General features: G+C 69.0%; 1 protein-coding gene across 5 annotated transcripts; it reads left to right on the top strand.

Moving 5' to 3' along the window:
* The first annotated feature begins 446 nt into the window (after positions 1–446).
* On the top strand, positions 447–19,462 carry PPRC1 (PPARG related coactivator 1). 5 transcript variants are annotated; one of them, XM_075934488.1, is made up of 15 exons: positions 452–624; positions 6,326–6,478; positions 7,282–7,434; positions 7,750–7,830; positions 8,607–10,914; positions 11,050–11,661; positions 12,921–12,974; positions 13,396–13,456; positions 13,796–13,863; positions 14,008–14,719; positions 16,495–16,674; positions 17,861–17,927; positions 18,358–18,479; positions 18,578–18,729; positions 18,811–19,462. In XM_075934488.1, the coding sequence occupies exons 1-15, from the start codon at positions 520–522 to the stop codon at positions 18,912–18,914; spliced, it is 4,932 nt and encodes a 1,643-aa protein (XP_075790603.1). In that variant the 5' UTR covers positions 452–519; the 3' UTR covers positions 18,915–19,462. The 5 variants fall into 5 exon arrangements, with proteins under 5 accessions (XP_075790602.1, XP_075790601.1, XP_075790600.1 ...); XM_075934489.1 differs by having other exon boundaries at positions 454–624; positions 11,152–11,661; XM_075934487.1 differs by having other exon boundaries at positions 447–624; positions 8,607–11,661; positions 16,543–16,674.
* Positions 19,463–22,036: the final 2,574 nt, after the last annotated feature.

Below are 22,036 nucleotides of genomic sequence, written 5' to 3'. Positions count from 1 at the left end.
GGGCAGGGGGGAGATGGGGAACAGGGGGGCTGGGGGAGGGGCGCTTGCGGCGGGGGGAGGGGGGAGCCCCGAGGGGCAGGGGCGGCCGCGCCCACGTGGAGGGGAGGAGCCCGGGCGCCGCGGGAAAGGAAGGGGTGACGTGGCGATGTGACGTCAGCCGCCCAGCTCGGAAGGGGCGGGGCTGCGGTGCCCGCAGTAAAGATGGCGGCGAAGCGAGGCCTCCCCCCGGAAATGGGCCCGTCCGCAGCCCCCGCCGCGGCCAGCCCCCGTGGCACGGGCCAGGATACCGCGGCCGGGGCCCTGCCGAGACCGCGCCTGCCCGGCCCCCCCGCACTGCGGCTGCGCCCCCCGCAGCCAGCCAAGCCGGCAGCCCCGCGCCTGCGCAGAGCCCTCCCGGCATGCCCCGCGGCGCCGCGCGGCCTGCCGGGAGCTGTAGTCCCTCGCGGGCGGGGCTGCCCCTCCATCACGTGGGCCGCGTGAGCCGCCGGCACCGGCCGCGCGGGCAGCTGAGGCGCCAAGATGGCGGCGCTGTGGGGCGCCGGGGGAGCCGCCGGCAGCCGGGGCGCGCGCCGGGCGCGGGGGGGCGGCAGCGGCGCGGAGCCCCCCCCCGCCAGCCCCGCGCAGGTAGGAGCGGCCGGGCCGGGCGGGGCCGGAGGAGGCGGCGGCGGCGGGGGGGGGGCCGCGCGGTGACACGTGGAGCCGCGGGCGGGCGCGTGGCTGGAGCCCCACGCGCGGGGCGCGTCACCAACCCCGTCACGTGGGGGGGCCCGTGTCACCCGTCGCGGGGGGGTCATGTGGGGGCGGCCCCATGTGGAGGGGCACGCGGGGGGGGCCCGTCACCCGTCGCGGGGGGGTCACGTGGGGGGGCCCGTGTCACCCGTCGTGGGGGGGTCACGTGGGGGGGGCCCGTGTCACCCGTCGCGGGGGGGTCATGTGGGGGCGGCCCCATGTGGAGGGGCACGCGGGGGGGGCCCGTCACCCGTCGCGGGGGGGTCACGTGGGGGGGCCCGTGTCACCCGTCGCGGGGGGGTCACGTGGGGGGGGCCCGTGTCACCCGTCGCGGGGGGGCCGTGTCACCCGTCCCGGGTGGGTCACGCGGGGGGGCCTGTGTAAATCACTGTCACGGGGGGGGGGTTGTCACTCCCACGTAGGGCGCCACGCGGGGGCTGTGTCGCCCAGTCAGGGAGGGGTCACGCGGTGGGGGTCGTGGCCCCCCCCAGCTGGCGGGGCCATGCGGGAGGGGATGGCTGTGTCCCAGGCCCGCTCGGGGTGTCGCGGGGGGGCTGCGTAGCCCCCTCCGTGGGAGGGCTGCTGAGCCCTGCAGGCAGACTGGGGACTCCTGAGTCCCTGCTCCTGGCCAGTTCTGGAGCTGGGGGGCCCCAGGTGCGGGGCGCTCTGGAGCTGGGAGGGGGCTCGGTTCATGCAGCCTTGGGAGTGAGAGGCTGCGGGTGCAAATCAGTGCACAGGCCTGCGTGACCGCTCTGATGGCCGGGGGGTGCCCGAGGTGTGGGGAGAGGGTGGCTGAGGAGCTGGTCAGGGTGGGGGGCTGCTGGTTTCTTGGTGATCTTCTAGTCTGGCAGGCCCGAGAGGAGCATCAGCGCTTTGCCAGCAGTCCCTGCAGCGTGGCTGGCTGGCTGTCAGCCTCCGCCCGCCCTGGGTGTGCTGGCTGGCCACAGCTGGCGGCTCATTGAGCGGCGCAGCGCCGGCTGTGTCCTGCCTGAAAAAATCCAGGCAGGGGTTTCACTTCTTACTTTTCTCAAGTTCATCTGAGGCGCTAACTGGCAACATGACTGTTGCTTTCATCTCTCCCCACAGCACGGTGTGCTTTTCAGGTCCTCCCTGCCTTCTCCGGGGGCGGGAGGGGAAGGGGAGAAGACGTGTATCCCTGCTTTCTCCAGGGGGGAAGGGGAGAAGGGATGTGTGTGTCTGTGTGAAGACTTGTGTATTTTACTGCCATGCTCCAACGCCAGGTGACACTGGGTGAGGCGGAGAGTCACAAATGAATCTTTGTGCTGAGCACACGCCGGATTCTGGGTTGAAGTGTTGGTGCCCAAGAGCCCAGTAGAGACCAGAGCTACCAGGGTGTCACCCATGGGAACGTCCCCTTTGCACCCAGTGGTGCAGGATTCTGCCCCCCCACCCGTGAGACCTGTGGCTGTGTGTGTTGCACTGCAGTACCTGGGAGCAGGCAGCGTCTGATTAGGAAACGGGGCACTTAAGTCATGCCTGGACTGGGGAAATGTTTCGAGTCGCCCCTCCCCTGTGGCCAGGCTTGGAGCTGACTTGCCGAGTGCTCGGAGGGACGAGAGAAATAACCAGGTTTGGAAGTTGAGGGGCAGGTGAGGACCCTTGAACGCTGCCTTGCTGCCTTGAGCTGTGTGTTCAGGACACCCCTGGCACTAGGCCTGTTAAAGGTACTGTGACTGTACTGAGACTACGTGGGATGCAGCGCGCTCTAGTGGGCAGAGCACTGGGCCAGGATTCCAGAGTTCTAGATTCAGTGTCCTGCTCTGCTACAAGCCATGCCCCAGCCCCTGCCTCGGTTTCCCCCTCTCTGCAAAGATGCTAGCTTCCTTGGCAAAGTGCTTTGAGCTGTAGGGTTGAGACATGCTAGACCCAGAGAACAGGCTCTGGTTTTCTAGCCTCTCTCGCGGTACGTGGCAGAGATAAAGGGGGGCATTTTTGCTTCTGCGTTGCAGGCACGCATTGTACACTTGCTGGGAATGATGGACAGGGGCCGGCCTTGCATGCTGCAGGATGTGACATTTGGAAATGTCCGGAATCCGAGCTCTATGAGGGCGAAAGCTTGTCTCTCTCGCCAGCAGAAGTTGGGCCATGAGAGAAACTCCCTCGTGCCCTGTGTTGCTCTTGTGCTGGGCAAAAGCATTTATTCCTGTCTTACAAAGCCAACGCGTTCCCACGTCTGCCTGCACATCAGTGCGCTCCGGCGCTGTCCTGCAAGGATGCGCTTTGCTGCTTCACCCTGGCCTGGGGAACAGCCTCCCCGGGGATTCCTGCCTGGCTCCTGCTGAGCTGGTAGGCAGCAGCTCCTGCCCTTTTGCAGCATGGCTGCCCCCGAGCCGTGTGGGAGTTGAGCTGACTAGACAGGGAGTTGTCCTGGAGGCGTTTGGTGACAGGCAAAATTAAATGGAAGAGTCCTCCCAGTATTTGGTGCGTGATGTCAGAGCCTTGTAATTGGATCCCCTTTCTGCTAAGGCAGAGCCGGGCCAGGGCTGGGGCTGCCCCGAGCAGAGGCTCTGTCATGCAAGTTGTGGGGAAAACGTGTCCCCCACCTGCTTGTGAGTCTGTTCGGCCTGTCCCCAGGCCTGCCCTGCTCTCGATCGCTAGCAGGGGAGGGGTTCTCCAGTCCAGCCAGTGTTGAGGGGGTGCCAGTGTGACTGGAGACAGGGGGGCCCTGGGAGAGAGGGTTCTCCGCGTTGAAAGCCAGGCTGGCCCAGGCAGGGCTGGCCGCGCATGGAGACTGGACCCTGTCTAGCAGGCATGGGGTGAAGCATGTGGATGCGCCGCAGCCCCCGTGCTCTGCCCCTGGCACCAGGTGGCCTCTGCACATGGCTCCGGTGGGTTTCTCTGCCTCTCCTGGTCTGCAGCCCTGGCTAGCAGTGGTGAGCGTCATGGCTCCTCCCGAAACATGGCCCCTACCGCTGTGACCGGCCTGCCAGGACTCCGAGCTGGCATTTCTAGCAGGGCCCAGAGTCCCGGTCCCAGCAAAGGAAAGTGTTCTGCTGCTGCCATGGGCCTAGCCAGCACTCCGGCTGGAATGCCTTCCTGCCGTGGTACCCCCACTCGGGGAGGGGGCCGAGGCTGGAGAAGGCAAGGCAAGCCAGCTACCGGGTGGAGTTGTGAGAAATCGTTAGGGCAGGGTGGTAAAAGGAGAGCTGTAGCCCCGCGAATGGGGAAGCAGCCTCGGGGGGCTAACGGACCCCATCTGAGCTGGGAACAGGAGGGGTGGGAAGCACTGAAAAGTCACCCCATTTAAAATGGCTCCAAGGGGGTCTTTTGGGGAACACGGACTCGTTAAGCAACGATTCCTCTGACCTGTGGAACTCCTCGCTTAAGGATGTGGAGGCAAACAAGTTGAGACATTTTCTGGTGACAGTTTGACATTGCGCCCCAGCAGCAGCTGCCGGGACACTACCTGTACGAGCCAAGGCACGGGGGGTGCTCTCTTCACCTGGGTGGGTCACCCCCAAAACCACAGCATTGTGCAGTGGGGTGGTTTAGGAGAATTGACCCTTCCTTACAAGCCTCCAGCATTGGCCGCTCTGTCCAGGACCGTGCACTAGAGGGACACTGGCATGTTCCCTTGTGGCTATTGGACTTCTCAGTCCTGCAGGGGGTACTCAGGAAATGGATTTTCTGACTCTGGCGGGACTCTTGGGCTGTGCTTGTGAGCGTGACGTGGTCTGACGGCAGTGGTGAAGCGCCCTTCGGGGTGACGGGCCCTGGCTTCGGAAGCGTGCGGTCCGGCCCGGCCCAGCCACCTTGCTTGGCTCCCACCCCAGACGCAGGGCGCTGGGCTGCCAGGGCAGACGCTGTCCCCGCTGGTGGCTGAAGTGCTACAGCGAGTCGGGTGCCTGGGAACTCCGGCTCGACCGCGTGGCTCCTCCCTGGGTGAGCTGTGCGGGCTTGTTAGCACTGACTCCAGCCGCGGGGCATCAGCTCCTTTGATCACGCCTGCAAGCCCCAGGATGATTCACCGCGGCTGGGCTCTGGAGGGGAGTGCTGGGCAGGGCTGGGCGGGGGCTCGTGGCCGGCGGGTTAACAGGCCGGCGTTCCCCGTCCGGTGTAAGAGCCGTGCAGACGTCGGCCCGCTCTGTGCTGGCAGACGGCGTGGCCCCGGGCCCGCTGCTCAGGGCTGGAAAGGCCTGCGCACCCGTGTGCCAGGCTGGGCTTGCTCCGGCTGGCGCCTCGTGGGGACGTGGGTTAAGTACCTGGACGCAGAAACCTCATGTCGGGTAGCAAGCGCCGGCACTCGGTGCAACTGGACCAGGCCACTGGCCTGCCCGTAGTGTAGACGTACCCAGCCTTGCAAGGGGGCGGGCTGCGGGAGTGACTCCTCAGCTTACCCCCGAGGTGGCTGGTGCCTGGGGCATCTCTGCCCCAAGCCACATCGGGGGGCTTGTGCAAACCACGTTAACCCGAGTCCGCAGAGCCCATGGTGTTTGCAGAGGCTTAACCGGGGGGGGGGCGGGGTCCACAGTAGGGAAGGGTTTAGATATCGGCACTTCTACCCCCCTTGTGCCACGACTGGCCAGCCCCTGGCTTGGGGTGTTGGCTCTGTGGTTTCATTGCTAGCTGTGGCGTGGGTGGGGGACTCACACCAGCACCCCTGTGCCCTGCCAAGTCTCCTGGTGAGCTAGTCTCTGAGCTCCGATTGCTCCCCGCCACAGGCCTTGTCCCTGCTCATCTTTAATGGGGCAACGGGGGCTGAAGTCAGCCTTGCCAGCACCTGCGGCTGTGCCCCGGGCTTGCCAGTACCTGCAGCTGTGCCTGGGGCTTCCCAGTACCCAGCGGAGGTGCGCCGGGAGCCGGGGGGCAGGCCTGCGGCTGTGCCTGGGGCTTCCCAGTACCCAGCGGAGGTGCACCGGGAGCCGGGGGGCAGGCCTGCAGCTGTGCCTTGGGCTTCCCAGTACCCAGCGGAGGTGCACCGGGAGCCGGGGGGCAGGCCTGTGGCTGTGCCTTGGGCTTCCCAGTACCCAGCGGAGGTGCACCGGGAGCCAGGGGGCAGGCCTGCGGCTGTGCCTTGGGCTTCCCAGTACCCAGCGGAGGTGCACCGGGAGCCGGGGGGCAGGCCTCCGGCTGTGCCTTGGGCTTCCCAGTACCCGGCGGAGGTGCGCCGGGAGCCAGGGGGCAGGCCTGTGGCTGTGCCTTGGGCTTCCCAGTACCCAGCGGAGGTGCGCCGGGAGCCGGGGGGCAGGCCTGCGGCTGTGCCTTGGGCTTCCCAGTACCCAGCGGAGGTGCGCCGGGAGCCGGGGGGCAGGCCTGCGGCTGTGCCTTGGGCTTCCCAGTACCCAGCGGAGGTGCGCCGGGAGCCGGGGGACAGGCCTGTGGCTGTGCCTTGGGCTTCCCAGTACCCAGCGGAGGTGAGCCGGGGGGCAGGCCTGCGGCTGTGCCTGGGGCTTCCCAGTACCCAGCGGAGGTGAGCCGGGGGGCAGGCCTGCGGCTGTGGCGAGCAGCCTGGTCGTGTGGCCCCTCCCGCCCCAAGGTGGCTAGAGCTGTTCTGTGCTGCTCAGGCCCCAGGCTGCACTACGGGGCCTGGTGCCGGTGAGCGCGGCCCCCCCATCCTGTCTCTCGCCCCGTCTAGTGCTGCTCTCTGGAGGAAGAGGAGCCCGGCCTGCACTGGGGGGCTGCCAGCAGCGACGTGCCCCTGGAGGCCGACGGGATCCTGGGAACGATGCACGGCTACTTGGACTCCTCCGTCATCTCCATCCTTGAGGACTTCAGCTCGCTGCACGAGGTAACGGGCGGCCCGCGGAGGGCGGGGACGTAGCTGTGCCGTGGGCAGCCGCGGGCGAGACGGGCGACCTGCCACAGCCTGGGGCCCTGCTCCCCCGGCCCGGGAGAGGGGTCGCCGTGCCGGTCGGTGCGAGGGCGCGACGCTGGGAAAGATCAGCGAGAGTGGGACGGCCTGCCCGGGCGCTCTTGGCAGCACTGAAGTGGCCGAATGGAGGTCAGAGGGGCAGATGCGACTAGTCTGGATTCCTGGAGACACGGGCCCGAGACTCTCCCGGGGGCTGCTCTGCGGCGGTCTGGGAACCTCCACCCCTCGCCTGCGTTGGCCTCTGCTCTGCCAGATGCTGCTCCGCTCCGCTCCGCTGGCGGCCAGGAGTCAGGCTCTGGCCCGGCTCTCCCCTGCCTGACCGGGCTCCGAGCCACTGGCAGGGTGCTGATCCCACGCTGGGGGCAGGGTGCTTGGCCAGGCACTTCTGCTGGGTCTCTGGCACCTCCCCCCGCTCTGGGACTCGGCCTAGGAACATGCAGCCCCTCACGAACCGGGCCCTGCTCGAGCTAGGTCCCACTTCACCCTTTCCGAGCCTCCCTGCCTTGGTGCTGGCGAGGAACCGGTGTGACGGGAGGCGGAGCTTCTGGTGGCTGGAGCATGTCAGGAGAGCGCGGGACTCCAGGGTCCCCGCCCTGCCCCCTGGACTGCATGGGTCTGTGTGGGGCCTCCCTTCAGAGGGCGTCCTGGCTCCGGAGAGCGGCAGGGCGGGGTTGGGGTGTGGCCGCGCCCGGTGCATGTGCGTTCTCCTCTCTCGCCAGCACAAGGCCTGCCTAGAGGCTCCAAACGAGCTGTCCCTGCTGACGGCCATCACCGAGATCCTGGACAGCACGGACGACGAGACTCTGTCCCCGTTTGACAGCACCATGGACTCCGAATTGCTGGCGCTGCCCCGGGAGCGCGAGAGTTCTTCGGTAGGGCGTCCCTCTGCCCTTCCCCGGACGCGCCTTCCCCTCAGCTTAGGCCCTGGCCCGCGGCTGCGGCCGAACTCCGCAAGGCCCGTGAATGGTCACTAACTCGTCTGCCCGGGGCTGCTGGCCACTGCCCTGCCAGCTGTGCTGTAGGAACTGCTCCTTGCAGGGGCTGGGGCGTGCCTGGGAGCGGGGTGCCCCGCGGCGCTCTGGCCCCTTGCCATGCTGGCATGTGGGGAGGGGAGAGGCTGGGACCCTGGGAGCGGGAGGCTGGCCAGTCCGTGCGTCCCACCTTCTCATTCCCCTTCCTGCCCACAGTTCCAGAAGTTCCTCAGCTTGTCCCGGCGCTCCCCTGAGCGCGGCGTTCCTGCCCTGGACGATGCATGGGGCCTCGGCAAGGTGAGAGCGGGCAGCGGTCGGCAGCAGGGCTGGCTGGCGTGCTCCTGCCTCGGGGGGCTGGGGGTGACGGTTGGGGTGCCTGCTCTGCCGTATGGCCAGGGTGACTCGCTCGCCTGGCCTGCTCTCCAGTACCGGCAAGGTCCCTTGGCCGCGCCTCAGCCACAACTCCTGTCTGTGGGCGCCCAGCCCCGCCGGGGGGGCAGCCGGACAGGGCATGGCTCCCAATAGCAGCAACACCACGGTCCTCTCCTTGGCCCCAGTGTCTCCTGGGTGCAGAGCCCTGTGGGGCGGCGCAGACCGAGGTGGGTCTCCACACAGGGCTCTGCCCCGAGCGCCGCTCGCTCACCCCAGGGAGCCGTCCCGCCGACCGAGCAGAGCCGCTCCCGATTCCCAGCTCGCCGCCCTCGTGCTGCTGGGGGCGCCGCTGGCCCGGCTCGGGTGTCCGGGGCCAGGCCGGGCCTTACTGAGCGTGTCTGCAATGGGACTGCAGTCCCAGCCTGCTGGCCGTGGTCGCTCGTCCCCGGCTCGAGCCCCGGGCGCCGGAGCCAGGTTCTGCTGTGCAGTGCGGGTGGCTGTCGCTCGGGAGATGGGCGCGCTGCAGACAGGGAGGGGCCATTGCAAGTCAGTGGAAATTCTTCTGGTTGGGCCGGTCCCTGCCCGTCCATGGGCCTCATGGCTGCTAGCAGGGCCAGCTGAGCCCAGTGCCTCCCGGGTCAGCTCAGGTGCCCTGCTCTGGGCATAGCCCCGGCGTCTCACTCTTCCCCTTTCCCTGCCAGGTGGAGCCCGGCCCCCTGGATCTGCCCTGGGACTGTCCACTGAGCTGCCTTGAGGAGCCGGCAGCGCCCAGGCAGCGCGCTGGCCGAGCGCCCCGGGCGGAGCAGAAGCTGCCCAGGCCCCAGCTGCGAGAGCGCAGCGATGGGGAGGAGGAGGAAGGGCCGCCCGGGGAGCTGCTGCAGAGCCCGGAGGAGCGGCGCGAGGAGGCAGCGGCGTGGCCGGCCGATGGCGGCGCTCCCTGCATCATTAGCACGGCGGCCGGGTCGCTCAGCGAGCTGGTGAGGTCCATGCACCCGTACTGCCTGCCCACGCTCACCGTGTGCCTGGACCCGGCCAGTGAGCCGGCGGCCCAGGAGTTCTTAGCCGGCCCGCTCGTGCTGGAGATTGTGCCGGGCGCAGGCGAGAGCCTGGAGATCCCCGTGGTCCTGCAGCACCTGGGCCCAGCGGAAGAGGAGGCAGCCAGCGGGCGTCCAGCTGGTGAGGAGGAGGGTGCCCGGGAGCCGTCGCCACCCAGCCCGACCCAGGCCAGAGTCTCCCCCCCGGGGGCGGGCCCGGAAGAGGAGGCGAGGCCCCGAGCCCAGCGTCAGGAGAGCAGGCCGCAGCGCTGCACGGAGGCGCTGGCAGGCGGAAAGCGCCCGGACACGGAGAAGGGCCGAGGGCGCGAAAGGGCCCGGAAAAGCCGGAAAAAGCAAAGGGAGGGATTGCAGAGAGGCCGGGCCAAGCCGGACGGGGACCGTGTGGGCCTCAGGCTCCGCTCCACGTCCTCGGGACAGCCGCCAGCCAGCCAGCCCTCCCCCAGCTGGGCAGCCCGGCCCTCCGTGCAGGTGTCCACCTTCCTGGAGAAGCAGCTGGAGCAGGCGAGGAAGGATGGGCGGATGGAGCTGCGAGCGGCCCGAGGGCGGCCCAGGGCAGCGGCTGCAGGGAGCGCCCCGCGGAGGAAGGGGCGCCCTGAGGTGCAGGAGAAGCCGGAGGCCGCCAAGCTGAATGTGCAGCCGGCTGTGCAGGGCACAGGGGCGCCTGGACCCTCCGAGCAGGACACAGGGGCGCCTGGACCCTCCAAGCAGGCCCCGCCCTGCCCCGGGGAGCTGCCGGCTGACGCGGGACCCAGCTCAGCAGAGCAGGGGGAAGGGAGCTGGCCTGTCCCCACCAAGGATAGCACTGGCCCGGAGACGGGCGCTGTGGGGGAGGCAGAGCGGGCTGCGGTTGAGGCTGCCGGCTGGCCGCCCAGGCCCAAGGCGCTCAGCCTGACGGAGTACCGGCAGCGGATGCTGCGCCGCCAGCCCGGCGGGAGCCACGGGAAGGAGGGGGAGAAGCCAGGAGTGAGCAAGTGGCCCAGCATTCCCGAGCCCCCCACGGAGCTGGCAGAAATCCCCTGCCTCATGGCGCCCGTACGCCCCCCACCCTCGCAGCCTGCCCACCCCGGGGAGCCACCCAGCTCCCAGAGGGGCCCCGAGAAACCCTCCAGCCCCCCAGCCACCGCTCCTCTGGCCAGCCGGGAGCCGGCCATCTCCCAGAGGGGCCCCGAGAAACCCCCCAGCTCCCCAGCCACCGCTCCCCTGGCCTGCAAGGCTCCTGTGGGCCCCAGCCAGCCTGTGCCAGCTCCCCTGCCCCCAGGGCCCCAGCTGCCTTTCCTCCCCTCAACCGTGGGGGCAGCTCCTGCAGTGATCCCACCAGCTGCCGCCACTCCCTATGCCCTGTACCCCCCGGTGCCTTCCTGGCCTTGCTTCGGCCCCCCGCCTGCCGGCTACCCCGGCCTGCCCCCGCCACCGCCCACTAGCGGGTCCCCCAGCGCCTTCCACCTGGTGCCTGGTCTGCCCCCACCGGCCGTGGCCTGGCCCTCTCCTGCTCTGCCCCCGCCTCCCTTCGGCCCCGGAGCACCGTGTGCCTCCATGGGCTGGGCCCTGGGCCTCCAGCCACCCTACTGGCCGGGGGTCCCTGTGCCACCCCCCCTGGTGTACAGTGACCTGGGGGCAAAGCCCTTTCCAGCTGGCCCTGGTCCCGAGCCAGAGCCGCTGGCCAGGGGCACAGCTTGTGCCCACGTGCCCGCCCTGGTGCCAAGCTGCCACGAGCCCCCTGCTTTCACCACGCAGTCCGCCAGGCCGGTGCCAGCCCAGCCCTCAGCCAGGGCCACGTCTGGCTGGGTCTGTGATCCCAGGAGGCAGAGCCGGCCTGTGGGCGAGTCACCCGCCCCCCAGCCAGTGGGGCAGCCCACTACCCCACCCCCGCAGGCTGTGTGTGTGTCACCCGCCCCCCAGCCTGTAGGGCGGCCCCCCCAGCCTGTGGGTGAGTCACCTGCCCCCCAGCCTGTGGGTGAGTCACCCTTGCCCCAGCCTATAGGGCAGCCCCCCCAGCCTGTGGGTGAGTCACCTGCCCCCCAGCCTGTAGGACGGCCCCCTGCCCTGCCCCCCCAGCCTGTGGGTGAGTCACCCTTGCCCCAGCCTGTAGGGCAGCCCCCCCAGCCTGTGGGTGAGTCACCCACGCCCCAGCCTGTAGGGTGGCCCCCTCAGCCTGTAGGGCAGCCCCCTGCCCTGCCCCCCCAGCCTGTAGGACGGCCCCCTGCCCTGCCCCCCCAGACTGTGGGTGAGTCACCCTTGCCCCAGCCTGTAGGGCAGCCCCCCCAGCCTGTAGGGCAGCCCCCTGCCCTGCCCCCCCTGCCTGTAGGTGAGTCACCTGCCCCCCAGCCTGTAGGGCAGCCCCCTGCCCTGCCCCGCCAGCCTGTGGGTGAGTCACCCAACCCCCAGCATGTGGGGCAGCCCCCTGCTCTGTCCCCCCAGCCTGTGGGACAGCCCCCTGGTCCCTGCCCCCCAACGGAGGCTGCAGCTCCAGCAAAGAGTGTGGGGCCCAGCCTGTTGGAGGGATCCCAGCCAGGCTCCACAGGACCAGTCCCGCAGAAGCCCCAGCTGCCTGGCCCCCCGGCCGTGCCCAGGAGAGCTGCAGTGGCGCTGAGAGCGCGAGAGGAGAGCCAGCCCGCCAAGCCATGGAGACACCGGCTCCTCGTCGGCCCGGCCCGGCCCGGTACCAGCAAGGACATTGTGCAGGCCTTCATCAGCGAAATCGGTGAGGGGGCTGGGGGCGCGGCGGCGGTGAGTGAGCCCGGCCCCTGTGGGCGGCGGCGATGGGGGCTTCTGCCCCGGCCCGGCCCTGTGGGCGGCGGCGATGGGGGCTTCTGCCCCGGCCCGGCCCCTGTGGGCGGCGGCGGCGGGGGCTTCTGCCCCGGCCCGGCCCCTGTGGGCGGCGGCGGCGGGGGCTTCTGCCCCGGCCCGGCCCCTGTGGGCGGCGGCGGCGGGGGCTTCTGCCCCGGCCCGGCCCCTGTGGGCGGCGGCGGCGGGGGCTTCTGCCCCGGCCCGGCCCCTGTGGGCGGCGGCGGCGGGGGCTTCTGCCCCGGCCCGGCCCCTGTGGGCGGCGGCGGCGGGGGCTTCTGCCCCGGCCCGGCCCCTGTGGGCGGCGGCGGCGGGGGCTTCTGCCCCGGCCCGGCCCCTGTGGGCGGCGGCGGCGGGGGCTTCTGCCCCGGCCCGGCCCCTGTGGGCGGCGGCGGCGGGGGCTTCTGCCCCGGCCCGGCCCCTGTGGGCGGCGGCGGTGGGGGCTTCTGCCCCGGCCCGGCCCCTGTGGGCGGCGGCGGTGGGGGCTTCTGCCCCGGCCCGGCCCCTGTGGGCGGCGGCGGTGGGGGCTTCTGCCCCGGCCCGGCCCCTGTGGGCGGCGGCGGTGGGGGCTTCTGCCCCGGCCCGGCCCCTGTGGGCGGCGGCGGTGGGGGCTTCTGCCCCGGCCCGGCCCCTGTGGGCGGCGGCGGTGGGGGCTTCTGCCCCGGCCCGGCCCCTGTGGGCGGCGGCGGTGGGGGCTTCTGCCCCGGCCCGGCCCCTGTGGGCGGCGGCGATGGGGGCTTCTGCCCCGGCCCGGCCCCTGTGGGCGGCGGCGATGGGGGCTTCTGCCCCGGCCCGGCCCCTGTGGGCGGCGGCGATGGGGGCTTCTGCCCCGGCCTGGCCCCTGTGGGCGGCGGCGATGGGGGCTTCTGCCCCGGCCCGGCCCCTGTGGGCGGCGGCGATGGGGGCTTCTGCCCCGGCCCGGCCCCTGTGGGCGGCGGCGATGGGGGCTTCTGCCCCGGCCCGGCCACGTGGGTGGAGAGCGCCCACCTGTGCAGTGGAATGAGCCTGGGGCTGGGCTCCGCACCTGCAGGACACGTAAGCCCTGAGCTGCCTTTCTGCCTGCTGGCTGGAGAGGCGCCCGCCCCCTGGCAGTCCCCCTGCCCTGCGCCGTGGCCCCATGGGGGGGCGGTGGGGGGCCCGTAGCGGGGACCTAACAGGCTGCGTCTCCCCTGCCAGGAATCGAAGCTTCGGACCTGTCCAGCCTGCTGGAGCAGTTTGAGAAGACGGAAGGTGAGCGGCCGGCGGGCTCTGCGGAACGGGGCCTTGGACAGCCCCACGCCGGGGGGCAGGCTGCTGCTCTGTGCACGTCGGGGTTCTGGCTCATAGCAGGGCTGGAGCCCCTGCACCCCCTCCCCCCCGCCTGGGCGGGCAGCCCCATGGCAGGGGCAGCAGAGGATCCGGGTTAGCTGAACGCCGGTCACTGGGGGAAGGGCAGGCCTGGCCCGTTTGCCAGCCTGTGGGGAGACCCAGGTGATGGCTGGAGGAGGACCCCAGCAGGGGCCTTGTGCTGTTTGGGGAGCCAGCCCCCTCGTGGGGGGAAGGGGGACGCAGGCCTCAGAGTGGCTTGTGCCCTCGCTCTCCCAGCTGGCGGGTGCCGGGCTCCCCCCGCCAGCATCTCCCTCAGCCGTCCATGCATCTGCTCTTGTTTCAGGCACCAAGGAGCTGCCGCGCGGGCAGCGCCGTGGCGACAGGCTGGCAGCGGGGAACACTGGGTGAGTCGGGTGCCCACGATGCCGCCTGGCCCGGCTGCTCTCCGCCCGGGGCCGTGCTGGGCTCTCAGTACGTCGGCCTGCCCAGCCCCCCTGCACTCTAGCCACGGGGGGGTGGATTGGGCAGCCTCTGCGCTGCGGCGAGCTGGCCAGCAAGGTGCCGCCTGTGTTAGTGCCCGGGGCTGTGTGGAGCGGCCGCGCCCGGCCTGCTGCACCCAGGGCTGCACATTGCCATGCTGGGGGGCAGCAGGAAGGGCCACGAGGCCCCGGCGGCTGGTGCGACCTGGCTCTGATCATCATGAGTCTGGGCCGCCGCCAGCAATAAACCCTCTGCCCCGGCAGGTCCGAGAGCCAGCAGGAGAAGAGCCCGCCGGACAGCCTGCACGCCCCGGAGCTGGCCAACATCGCTGGTAAAGCGCTGAGGGGGCTGGGGGGGGCCTGGCACCCGCATGGCGAGCGCTGCGGGGGGCACGGCTGGCGGGTGCCAGGGGGATGGATGCGCCCACTGGCCTGCCTTCTTACCCCGCACCCTGACGGCCCGTCTTACCCCGCAGGCCTGACCCCGCCGGCGACGCCGCCCCACCAGCTCTGGAAGCCTCTGGCTGCCGTCTCGCTGCTGGGGAAGGCCAGGTCCCCAGGGGCCGTGCCCCAGGAGGGCGGCCAGAACACTGCCAAGTTCGTGGAGGCCAAGCCGCTGCCGCAGAGCAAACCTCGGGGGAAGGGCCCTGCCCCCAGCCACGTGGGCTGTGGAGACCACGACTACTGCGCCCGGGGCACTGCCCAGCCAGAGGAGGGCTCCAGACTCCCCAGCACGCCGGCCCCGTCGGAGCTCGGCTCCCGCTGGAACGTGAAGCGGCACCAGGATATCACCATCAAGCCGCCCTCCTCCCTCCCCTCGTGGACGCTGGCCTGTTCCGGGCTCCGCACCCCTCCTGGCACCGCCCCTGGCTCCAGCCAGCCGCTGGATCACCGGACTAGAGCCCGAAGCCAGGCTGCCGCGGGCAGGAGCAGCCCCCCCACCTCGGTCCTCCTGTCTCCGGCCGCGTCCCCCTGCCGGGATGAGGAGCCGCAGAGCGGGGACCCGCAGCCGGCTGCCAAGCGGTCCTTGCGCTGCTACCGGAGACGGGCGGCCTCACCGAGCCCCCGGGCTCGCGCCAGCCGCTCGTTCAGCTCCACGTCCAACGGGGCCAGCACGTCGTCGTCGTCGTCGTCCTCCTCCCGGTCCCGGTCCCGGTCCCTGTCCCCCCCGCCAAAGCGGTGGCGAAGGTAAGCGGCAGGTTCCCTACCCCCGGCTGTGCCTAGCACCGTGCCGCAGCTCCAGCGCCAAGCCGGCCTGGCTGGCTGTCCCAGGGAGCCGGCGGCCATCTTGTGCAAGGAACCAGGCGTCACCTGCGTGTCCTGGGCGCCTGGAGGCTCCGTGCAGAACCGCGAGCGTCCGGCGGGACCCACAGGGAGGCCTCCATGGCCTGTGGGCCGGGCTGGGGCAGAAGAGCCCCTCCCTCTGCGGGGGCGTTTGCTGGGCACGTTGGTGCTCTCGGCTGACAGATCTTCCCATGGCCCGGGGGTGACTGGGTTTGAGCCCCCCGCCTGTGCCCGCTCCCCTCCTCTCCCTGGCCGGTCCGGGGGTGAAGGCAGGATCAGCCCGGCCGTGTGCCAAGGCTGCTGGCCGTTGCATCGGGCCCTCAAGAGCCTCGCCGCTGCGAGGCCTGGGCTGCACCTCCGCTCTCCTGGGATACGCGCCATGGCCTGCCCGGCTCTGCGTCCGGACCTGGGCCGCGCGAGTCCCTCGTCGAAGGGTTTTCCAGCACCCCGAGACCGGGCCCCGTTCGGCCGCGTGGGACGCTGCGGTGCCATGTGTGACGGCGCGTTGGGGGTCCCCCGTCTCCTGCACCCCGAAATGGCACAAACAGACTGCACCAGCTGGTGTAATGGAGGTTGTTTATTGCTCCTCCAGCACAGCGCAGCACAGATGTAATCTGGTTACAGGAACTGGGGCTAAGAGGCCTCAGTGCCCCCCCTTGAGATAGGGGAGTCCCAGCCCCCTCCCCAGCTCCTTATCCCCTGCCTTCCAGCCAGGAACTAACTAACCCTCCACCAGCCCTGCCCCCCAGCCAGGGCAGCATCCACCTTCCTTTGTTCCTCTCCATGGGGGGTGTCTGGCCACTGGTTCAACAAGTTTGGCATTACCTCTGCCTAGTGAGGCTTTCCCTGCTGGGTCTTGCTCCAGACAGCAGGGGTCACCACATCCCAGCAAGTACCCCCACTACGTCACACCGTGCCTCGCGGGCTCCCAGCCATGGAGGGAGCTGAGCTGGGAGCCGATTCAGCAGGGCTGCCTCTGTGCCGCAGGCCTGGGTGAAGGCAGGCCCACAGCACTGGTCTCCCCGGGCTGACGTGGCTGGGGGCCGGCGACCAGCCTGGCCTGCACGGGCCAGACCATGCCATGCTGCCGACGGGGCACCCGGCCTGGCTGCCGACCGGCCAGAGGGGCTTGCAGAGCCCGGCGGTGCCTTCAGCCCGGGGCCGGCAGCCCTGGTACCGCGGCGCCGTGTCCGGCATGATATGGCAGGAGCCGCCCTGTCCGCAGCCGCAGGCGCTTCCCCTTCCGTCTGTCCCGCTCCGTCCCAGTGCCAGGGCCTTCCCCATCCTGGGGCTGCTGGCCCTCGGGGGATCCGGCTCCTCGGCCCCTCGTCCCGCTGGGCAGCCTAGGAACCCGGCAGGAGTGGGGCTCCCCTCTCCCTAGGGCCAGGCCAGCTCGGCTCCTGCAAGTTCCACAGACCCCCGGGCCAGGCTGGCTACAAACCCCCAAATGTTCAGTCGCAGCCCAGAGCGACTGTCCTCCGCTTGCACCCTCAGGCCAGCGCTGCCCGGCTCCTGGTGGGATGAGGGGGGAGGTTGGCTGGTGCCCGGCGGGGGGGGTTGGCTGGCTGGTGCCCGGCATGCCCGAGGCATTGCAGCATCGGGCCAGGCGGGCACCTCCCTGCTCAGTGTCTTGGGGCCGGGCTGGGGGTGCCAGGGCTCACGGCTGGCGTGCTTTCCAGCAGGTACCGCTCCAGACGGTCCCATAGCTCTCACTCCTCCCGCTCTAGCTGCGGGTCGTGTGGCCGGTCCCGGGGAAGGTCGCCCTCCTCGGCCTCGTCCTACTCGTCCAGATCCTCCTCGGCCTCCCGCAGCCGCTCGCGTTCCCCGTCCCCCCGCAGGAGGAGTAACCGGAGGAGAAGGTAGGCGCAGTCCCAGGCACTCACCGCGCTCTGCCGGTGTGCCGGCGCGTCGGGGGCCCGGCCACAGCAAGAGGGCACTCCACCAGCCCGTAGACTATGGAGGGTTTATGGCTGCTCCGGGATACAGCGCGGCACAGGCGCAATGTGGACATAAGAGTCAGGGCAGGCAGCCTCAGACCCCCTGGGGCAGTTACGCAGGCCCCTGAGCCCCAGCACTCGGCTCAGTCTGCTCTCTTCATGTTTGCCCACCCGAGACTAAACGCAACCCCCAGCAACTGTCCCTGAGCCCCCAGGCCGCTCCGCCGCCTCCTCTGTCCTGCTCCCAGACCCAAGGGGAATCTTTTGTCACCTGGTCCCCAGGAGGTGAGACTGACCCACTTCCACAGAGAGTCATGCCTGCCCCCCCCCCCCCCCGCAGAGAGAGCTGCAAAAGGGGGGGGAACTGAGGCACACACCCCCCACACGCGCACACACACTACAGCACACCCCACTGTCACAGCAGGCTGTTTGTCCCCAGCCTGGGGGCTGTTCCTCGGGTGTAGGAGCACTAGCCCGCCTCCTGGGGCCTGGCTTGTAGTGGTCCCCAGCCTGGGGGCTCGCACTGGGCTTGGGGCATGTTCCCAAGGGCTGTGTAAGCCAGGGACAGCCCAGGGCCCAAGGAGCAGCAGTGGGTGTCCTGGCTCCATGTGATGGCACATCGGGGTTCCCCCAGCTCCTGCACCCCTGTAGTGGCACGAACAGACTCCCCCAGCCAGTAGAACAGGGGGGGTTTATTGCTTCTCCAGGATACAGCACAGATGGAATCTGGTTCCAGGGCAGGCCTAGGATGCCTCTGCCCCCCTGGAGATGGGGGAGATTGGGCCCCTAAATCCCAGCCCCTTTCCCTAGGCTGTCTCCTCCATGATCCCAGACAGAAAATGAGTCTTCTCCAGCCCTGCCCCCCAGCCAGGGGTTGGTCTCCGCCCTCCTCCCTTTGTGTGTGTGTCCCTGGGAGGCGACCTGTCGGACAGGTGGGGAGACCCTGGCCTAGTGACGCACCCGCTGCCCTGCTGGGCCGTGCTACAGACAGCCGCCAGTGGGGGTCGCCCACGCCCAGCCACCAGCAAGGCCCCCCCACACCACACTGGGTTATAGAGCAGACAGCCCCCCCACCTCCACTCCAACAGTCCTGTTTGTGCCCCGCTAGATTCGATTATTGCGACCCTCCGGATCACTGCCAGCACCAGAGAATCCTCCACAAGGAACGTGCAATAGTGAGTGGGTGGCGGGGCCTGTGGGGCGGGGGGACTCCAGGCCTGAGCTAAGGGCGGATGGGCTGGAGGGGTGGGACATGAGCCGGGGTGGGGAAGAGTCCATGGGACGGGATGGGCGTGTGCTGGTGGGAGGGGGGCACGCACTGGGGGGGGGCAGTCCACGGGAGCTGCGAGCCGGGAATGTGCTGGTGGGGGGGGGGCATACGCTGTGGGAGGGGAGGGTCAGGCCCAGCTGGCCAGGTCTCTGCTCCCTGCAGGGTCGGCTCCTCCCACACCAGGGCCCAGAGCTGGGCACCCCCAGTCTGGCCCAGCCCTGCTTCCCTGTGGCTGAGCCCCCTGGCCTGGGCCCCAGGGCTCCCCCAGCGGGCCGGCTGCGAGTGGGCTGGGGGACGGGCGCTGGGCGTCGCGCTCACAGCTCTGTGTCCTGCAGGAGGAGAGGAGAGTGGTTTTCATCGGCAAGATCCCCAGCAGGATGACGCGGGCAGAGCTCCGGCACCGCTTCTCCGTCTTCGGGGACATCGAGGAGTGCACGCTCCACTTCCGGGCCGAGGGGTGAGCGGGGCGGGGGTCCCTAGGGACCGCCGGGGACAGCTCCCGGCCCGGCTGGGCTGCGAGCGCAGGGCCCGGCATCACCAGCTCTGCCTCCCCAGGGACAACTACGGCTTCGTGACCTACCGCTACGCCAAGGAGGCCTTCGCCGCCATCGAGAGCGGCCACCAGCTGCGGCGCCCGGACGAGCAGCCCTTCGACCTGTGCTTCGGGGGGCGCCGCCAGTTCTGCCGCAGGAACTACGCGGACCTGGGTGAGTGGGGGCCCGGCTCCGGGGGGGCGGCCGGCACGGACTGGGGCGTCCCGCCGCTCACTGCGCCCTTGTGTCCTCCAGACTCCAACCGGGAAGATTTCGACCCTGCCCCCGTCAAGAGCAAGTTCGACTCCCTCGACTTCGACACCTTATTGAAGCAGGCGCAGCGCAACCTGCGGAGGTAGCGCCGGGCCCGGCAGGGTGCCTTCTGGGGCCCTGGCCTGCCCCGGAGCGTGACCCGCGGAGGTGCCCGTCGGCGCCCTGCCTGCCCTGGAGCGTGACCCGCGGAGGTGCCCGTCGGCGCCCTGCCTGCCCCGGAGCGTGACCCGCGGAGGTGCCCGTCAGCGCCCTGGCCTGCCCCGGAGCGTGACCCGTGGGGGTAGCGCCAGGCCCGGCGGGGTGCCTTCTGGCGCCCTGGCCTGCCCCGGGAGCGTGACCCACAGGGATAGTGCCAGGCCCATGGAGGTGCCCGTCGGCGCCCTGCCTGCTGGAGCGTGACCCGCGGGTGCCCATCGGCGCCCTGCCTGCCCCGGAGCGTGACCCGCGGGTGCCCGTCGGCGCCCTGCCTGCCCCGGAGCAGTGCTTCCCAGGAAGAGGCAGACCGCGGCAAGGGGGTTTTTTAGAGGTGTTTTTATACCGCGTATTTAAGGAGGATGTGTCCCTGTCACGGGAGGGGCTGGTGCATTAGCTGCCCAGCCCAGTCACTCCGGATAATAAACCTGGGCCCAACTCAGTCCTGGCTCCTCTCCCTCCTTCCGCAGCTCAGCCCTGGCGCCCCAGCAGGACTCCACGGGGGGTGGGCATGGGCAGCCCCACCACACCCACAGCAAGGGGGGAGCTGGGGAGCCGATGCCTGCCCCACTCCGAGCTCCCTGGGCCGACTGTCGCACTGGGAGGGGCTGGCCTGGCTCCGGCCTTCTGGCCAGTGTGTCTGAGCTCCTCTCCAGGGGGATCAGCACCTGGGGGCAAAGGGCCAAGGTAACCATCCGCTTGGTCTTTGTCCTCCACAGCCCCTGCCTGGCTCCTGGCCAGCTGCTGGGCACAGGGCCATGGGGCTGCGACCCCCAGCGAGTGGGGCCCATGTGGCACGAGGAGACTTGGCTGTGCCCACGGCGCGAGGCTGGTTCTGCTGCAGGCAGGCAGGGCTGGAGCCTGGCTCTGTCTGGCCGGGTGATGGGGGCCTGGCAAGCTGGGTGCAGGGGCTGGCCCCCGGGTGGTGGTGGAGCCGGGGCAGGGAAGAGGGAGGCTTGCTGAGTCCCATGGGGGCCAGTCTCCGGGAGCGACTGGGCAGGGGTGGGGGGCTGCTGCGGAGGGGGCGGGCGGGGGGGCTGCTGGGCCCAGCGTGGGGCTGCCCTGTGTCCACGTGGCTGGGCCCTGCGTCGGCGGGGGCTGAGAGCTGTGGCCAGGAGCTCTGCAGTAGCCCCAGGGCAGAGCCAAGTGCCCTGGGCCCTGTGTGCAGCCCCTGCCTTTCCCCTGCGGCACCCCGGAGAGCTGCAGTTCCCGTGGGCCCCACGGGGTGGCACTGCGCGCCCCACAGCCCAGCACCAGCTGCCCTGCTTCTGAGACTGGGGCTGTGGCAGGTTCCAGCTGGGCGAGGGCGAGGGGCTGTTCAGAGGCAGAGTCCCCCTTTGGCTGCCCGACCCCCCGCCCTGTGCAGGCCACCGCTCCCTGTTGCCCGTTTCTGAACCTTTTCCAGTGCCAGGAGATCTTGTTTGAGACGAGGGGGCCACGATTCTCTCCCGCCCGCTGCTGGCAGGCATGGTCCTGCGTGCTCCCCAACACCCCCTCGGCCAGCCCCACCCCCGCCAGACCAGAGCCGCAAATTGGTCAGCTGGGGTGCCAATTGGGCCCCAGGATGAGAGCCCCCCTCAGTGGCATGCTGACAAACTTTGAGGGCAGAGCATCAGCCACATCGGAGAACTGGCTCACTCGGCGCTGGTGGCAGCTTATTCAGAAATGATCTGGAGAAAGGGGTAAGCAGTGAGGTGGGAAAGTCTGCGGATGATACCAAACTGTTTAGGATAGTCAAGACAGGAGCAGACTGTGAGGGACTCCAAGAAGATCTCACCAAACTGAGTGATTGGGCAACAAAATGGCAAATGAAATTTAATGTGGATAAGTGTAAAGTAATGCACAGCGGGAAAAATAACCCCAACTATACGTACAGTATGATGGGGGCTAATCTGGCTACGACAAATCAGGAAAGGTCTTGGAGTTATCGTGGACAGTTCTCTGAAAACTTCCACACAATGTGCCGTGGCGATCAAAAAGGCAAATAGGATGTTAAGAATTACTAAAAAAGGGATAGAAAATAAGACCCAGAATATCTTACTGCCCCTGTATAAAACTATGGTACGCCCACGTCTTGAACACTGTGTACAGATGTGGTCTCCTCACCTCAAAAAAGATATTTTGGCCTTGGAAAGGGTTCAGAAAAGGGCAACTAAAATGATTAGGGGTCTGGAATGGGTCCCATATGAGGAGAGATTAAAGCGACTGGGACTTTTCAGTTTAGAAAAGAGGAGACTGAGGGGGGATATGATAGAGGTCTATAAAATCATGAGTGGTGTGGAGAGGGCCGATAAAGAAAAGTTATTTATTAGTTCCCATAATAGAAGAACTAGAGGACACCAAATGAAGTTAATGGGGAGCAAGTTTAAAACTAATAAAAGAAAGTTCTTTCTTCACACAGCATGTAGTCAACCTGTGGAACTCCTTGCCAGAGGAGGCTGTGAAGGCTAGGACTATAATAGATTTTAAAGAGAAGCTGGATAAATTCATGGAGGATAGGTCCATAAAAGGCTATTAGCCAGGGGATAAAATGGTGTCCCTGGCCTCTGTCTGTCAGAGGCTGGAGAGGGATGGCAGGAGGCAAATCACTTGATCATTGTCTTCGGTCCACCCTCTCTGGGGCACCTGGTGCTGACCACTGTCAGCAGACAGGATACTGGGCTAGATGGACCTTTGGTCTGACCCAGTACGGCCGTTCTTATGGCAAGCAAACTGGGTGCTTTGATCTGGCTGCTTGGCAATGTGCATGTCTAGGAACAAGGGCTGTCCGGCATGCCGCCCCCTCCCACTGGGGGACTGCCCTGGGACGCAGGGCTGTGGGAGGGCGGTGGGTAATCGCGGAGCATGAACGCCCCATGCCAGGCAGTGGCCAGGGACGAATGGGACCCAGGAGGCAGCCATCGGGCTACTGAGCAGGACGGGGAGCGCTGGAGGAGGCTGCGGGGCCCAGGCTGCAGGAAGGGAGCGGCTCCGTTGCAGAGGGGTCGGAGAAGCGAATGGAAAACCTGTTGCCAAA

Source organism: Pelodiscus sinensis, chromosome 8 (assembly GCF_049634645.1).
Source record: "Pelodiscus sinensis isolate JC-2024 chromosome 8, ASM4963464v1, whole genome shotgun sequence".
Taxonomy (NCBI): Eukaryota; Metazoa; Chordata; order Testudines; family Trionychidae; genus Pelodiscus; species Pelodiscus sinensis.
Note: the sequence above shows the minus strand (reverse complement) of the source record. Positions and strands in the feature narration are given on the sequence as shown.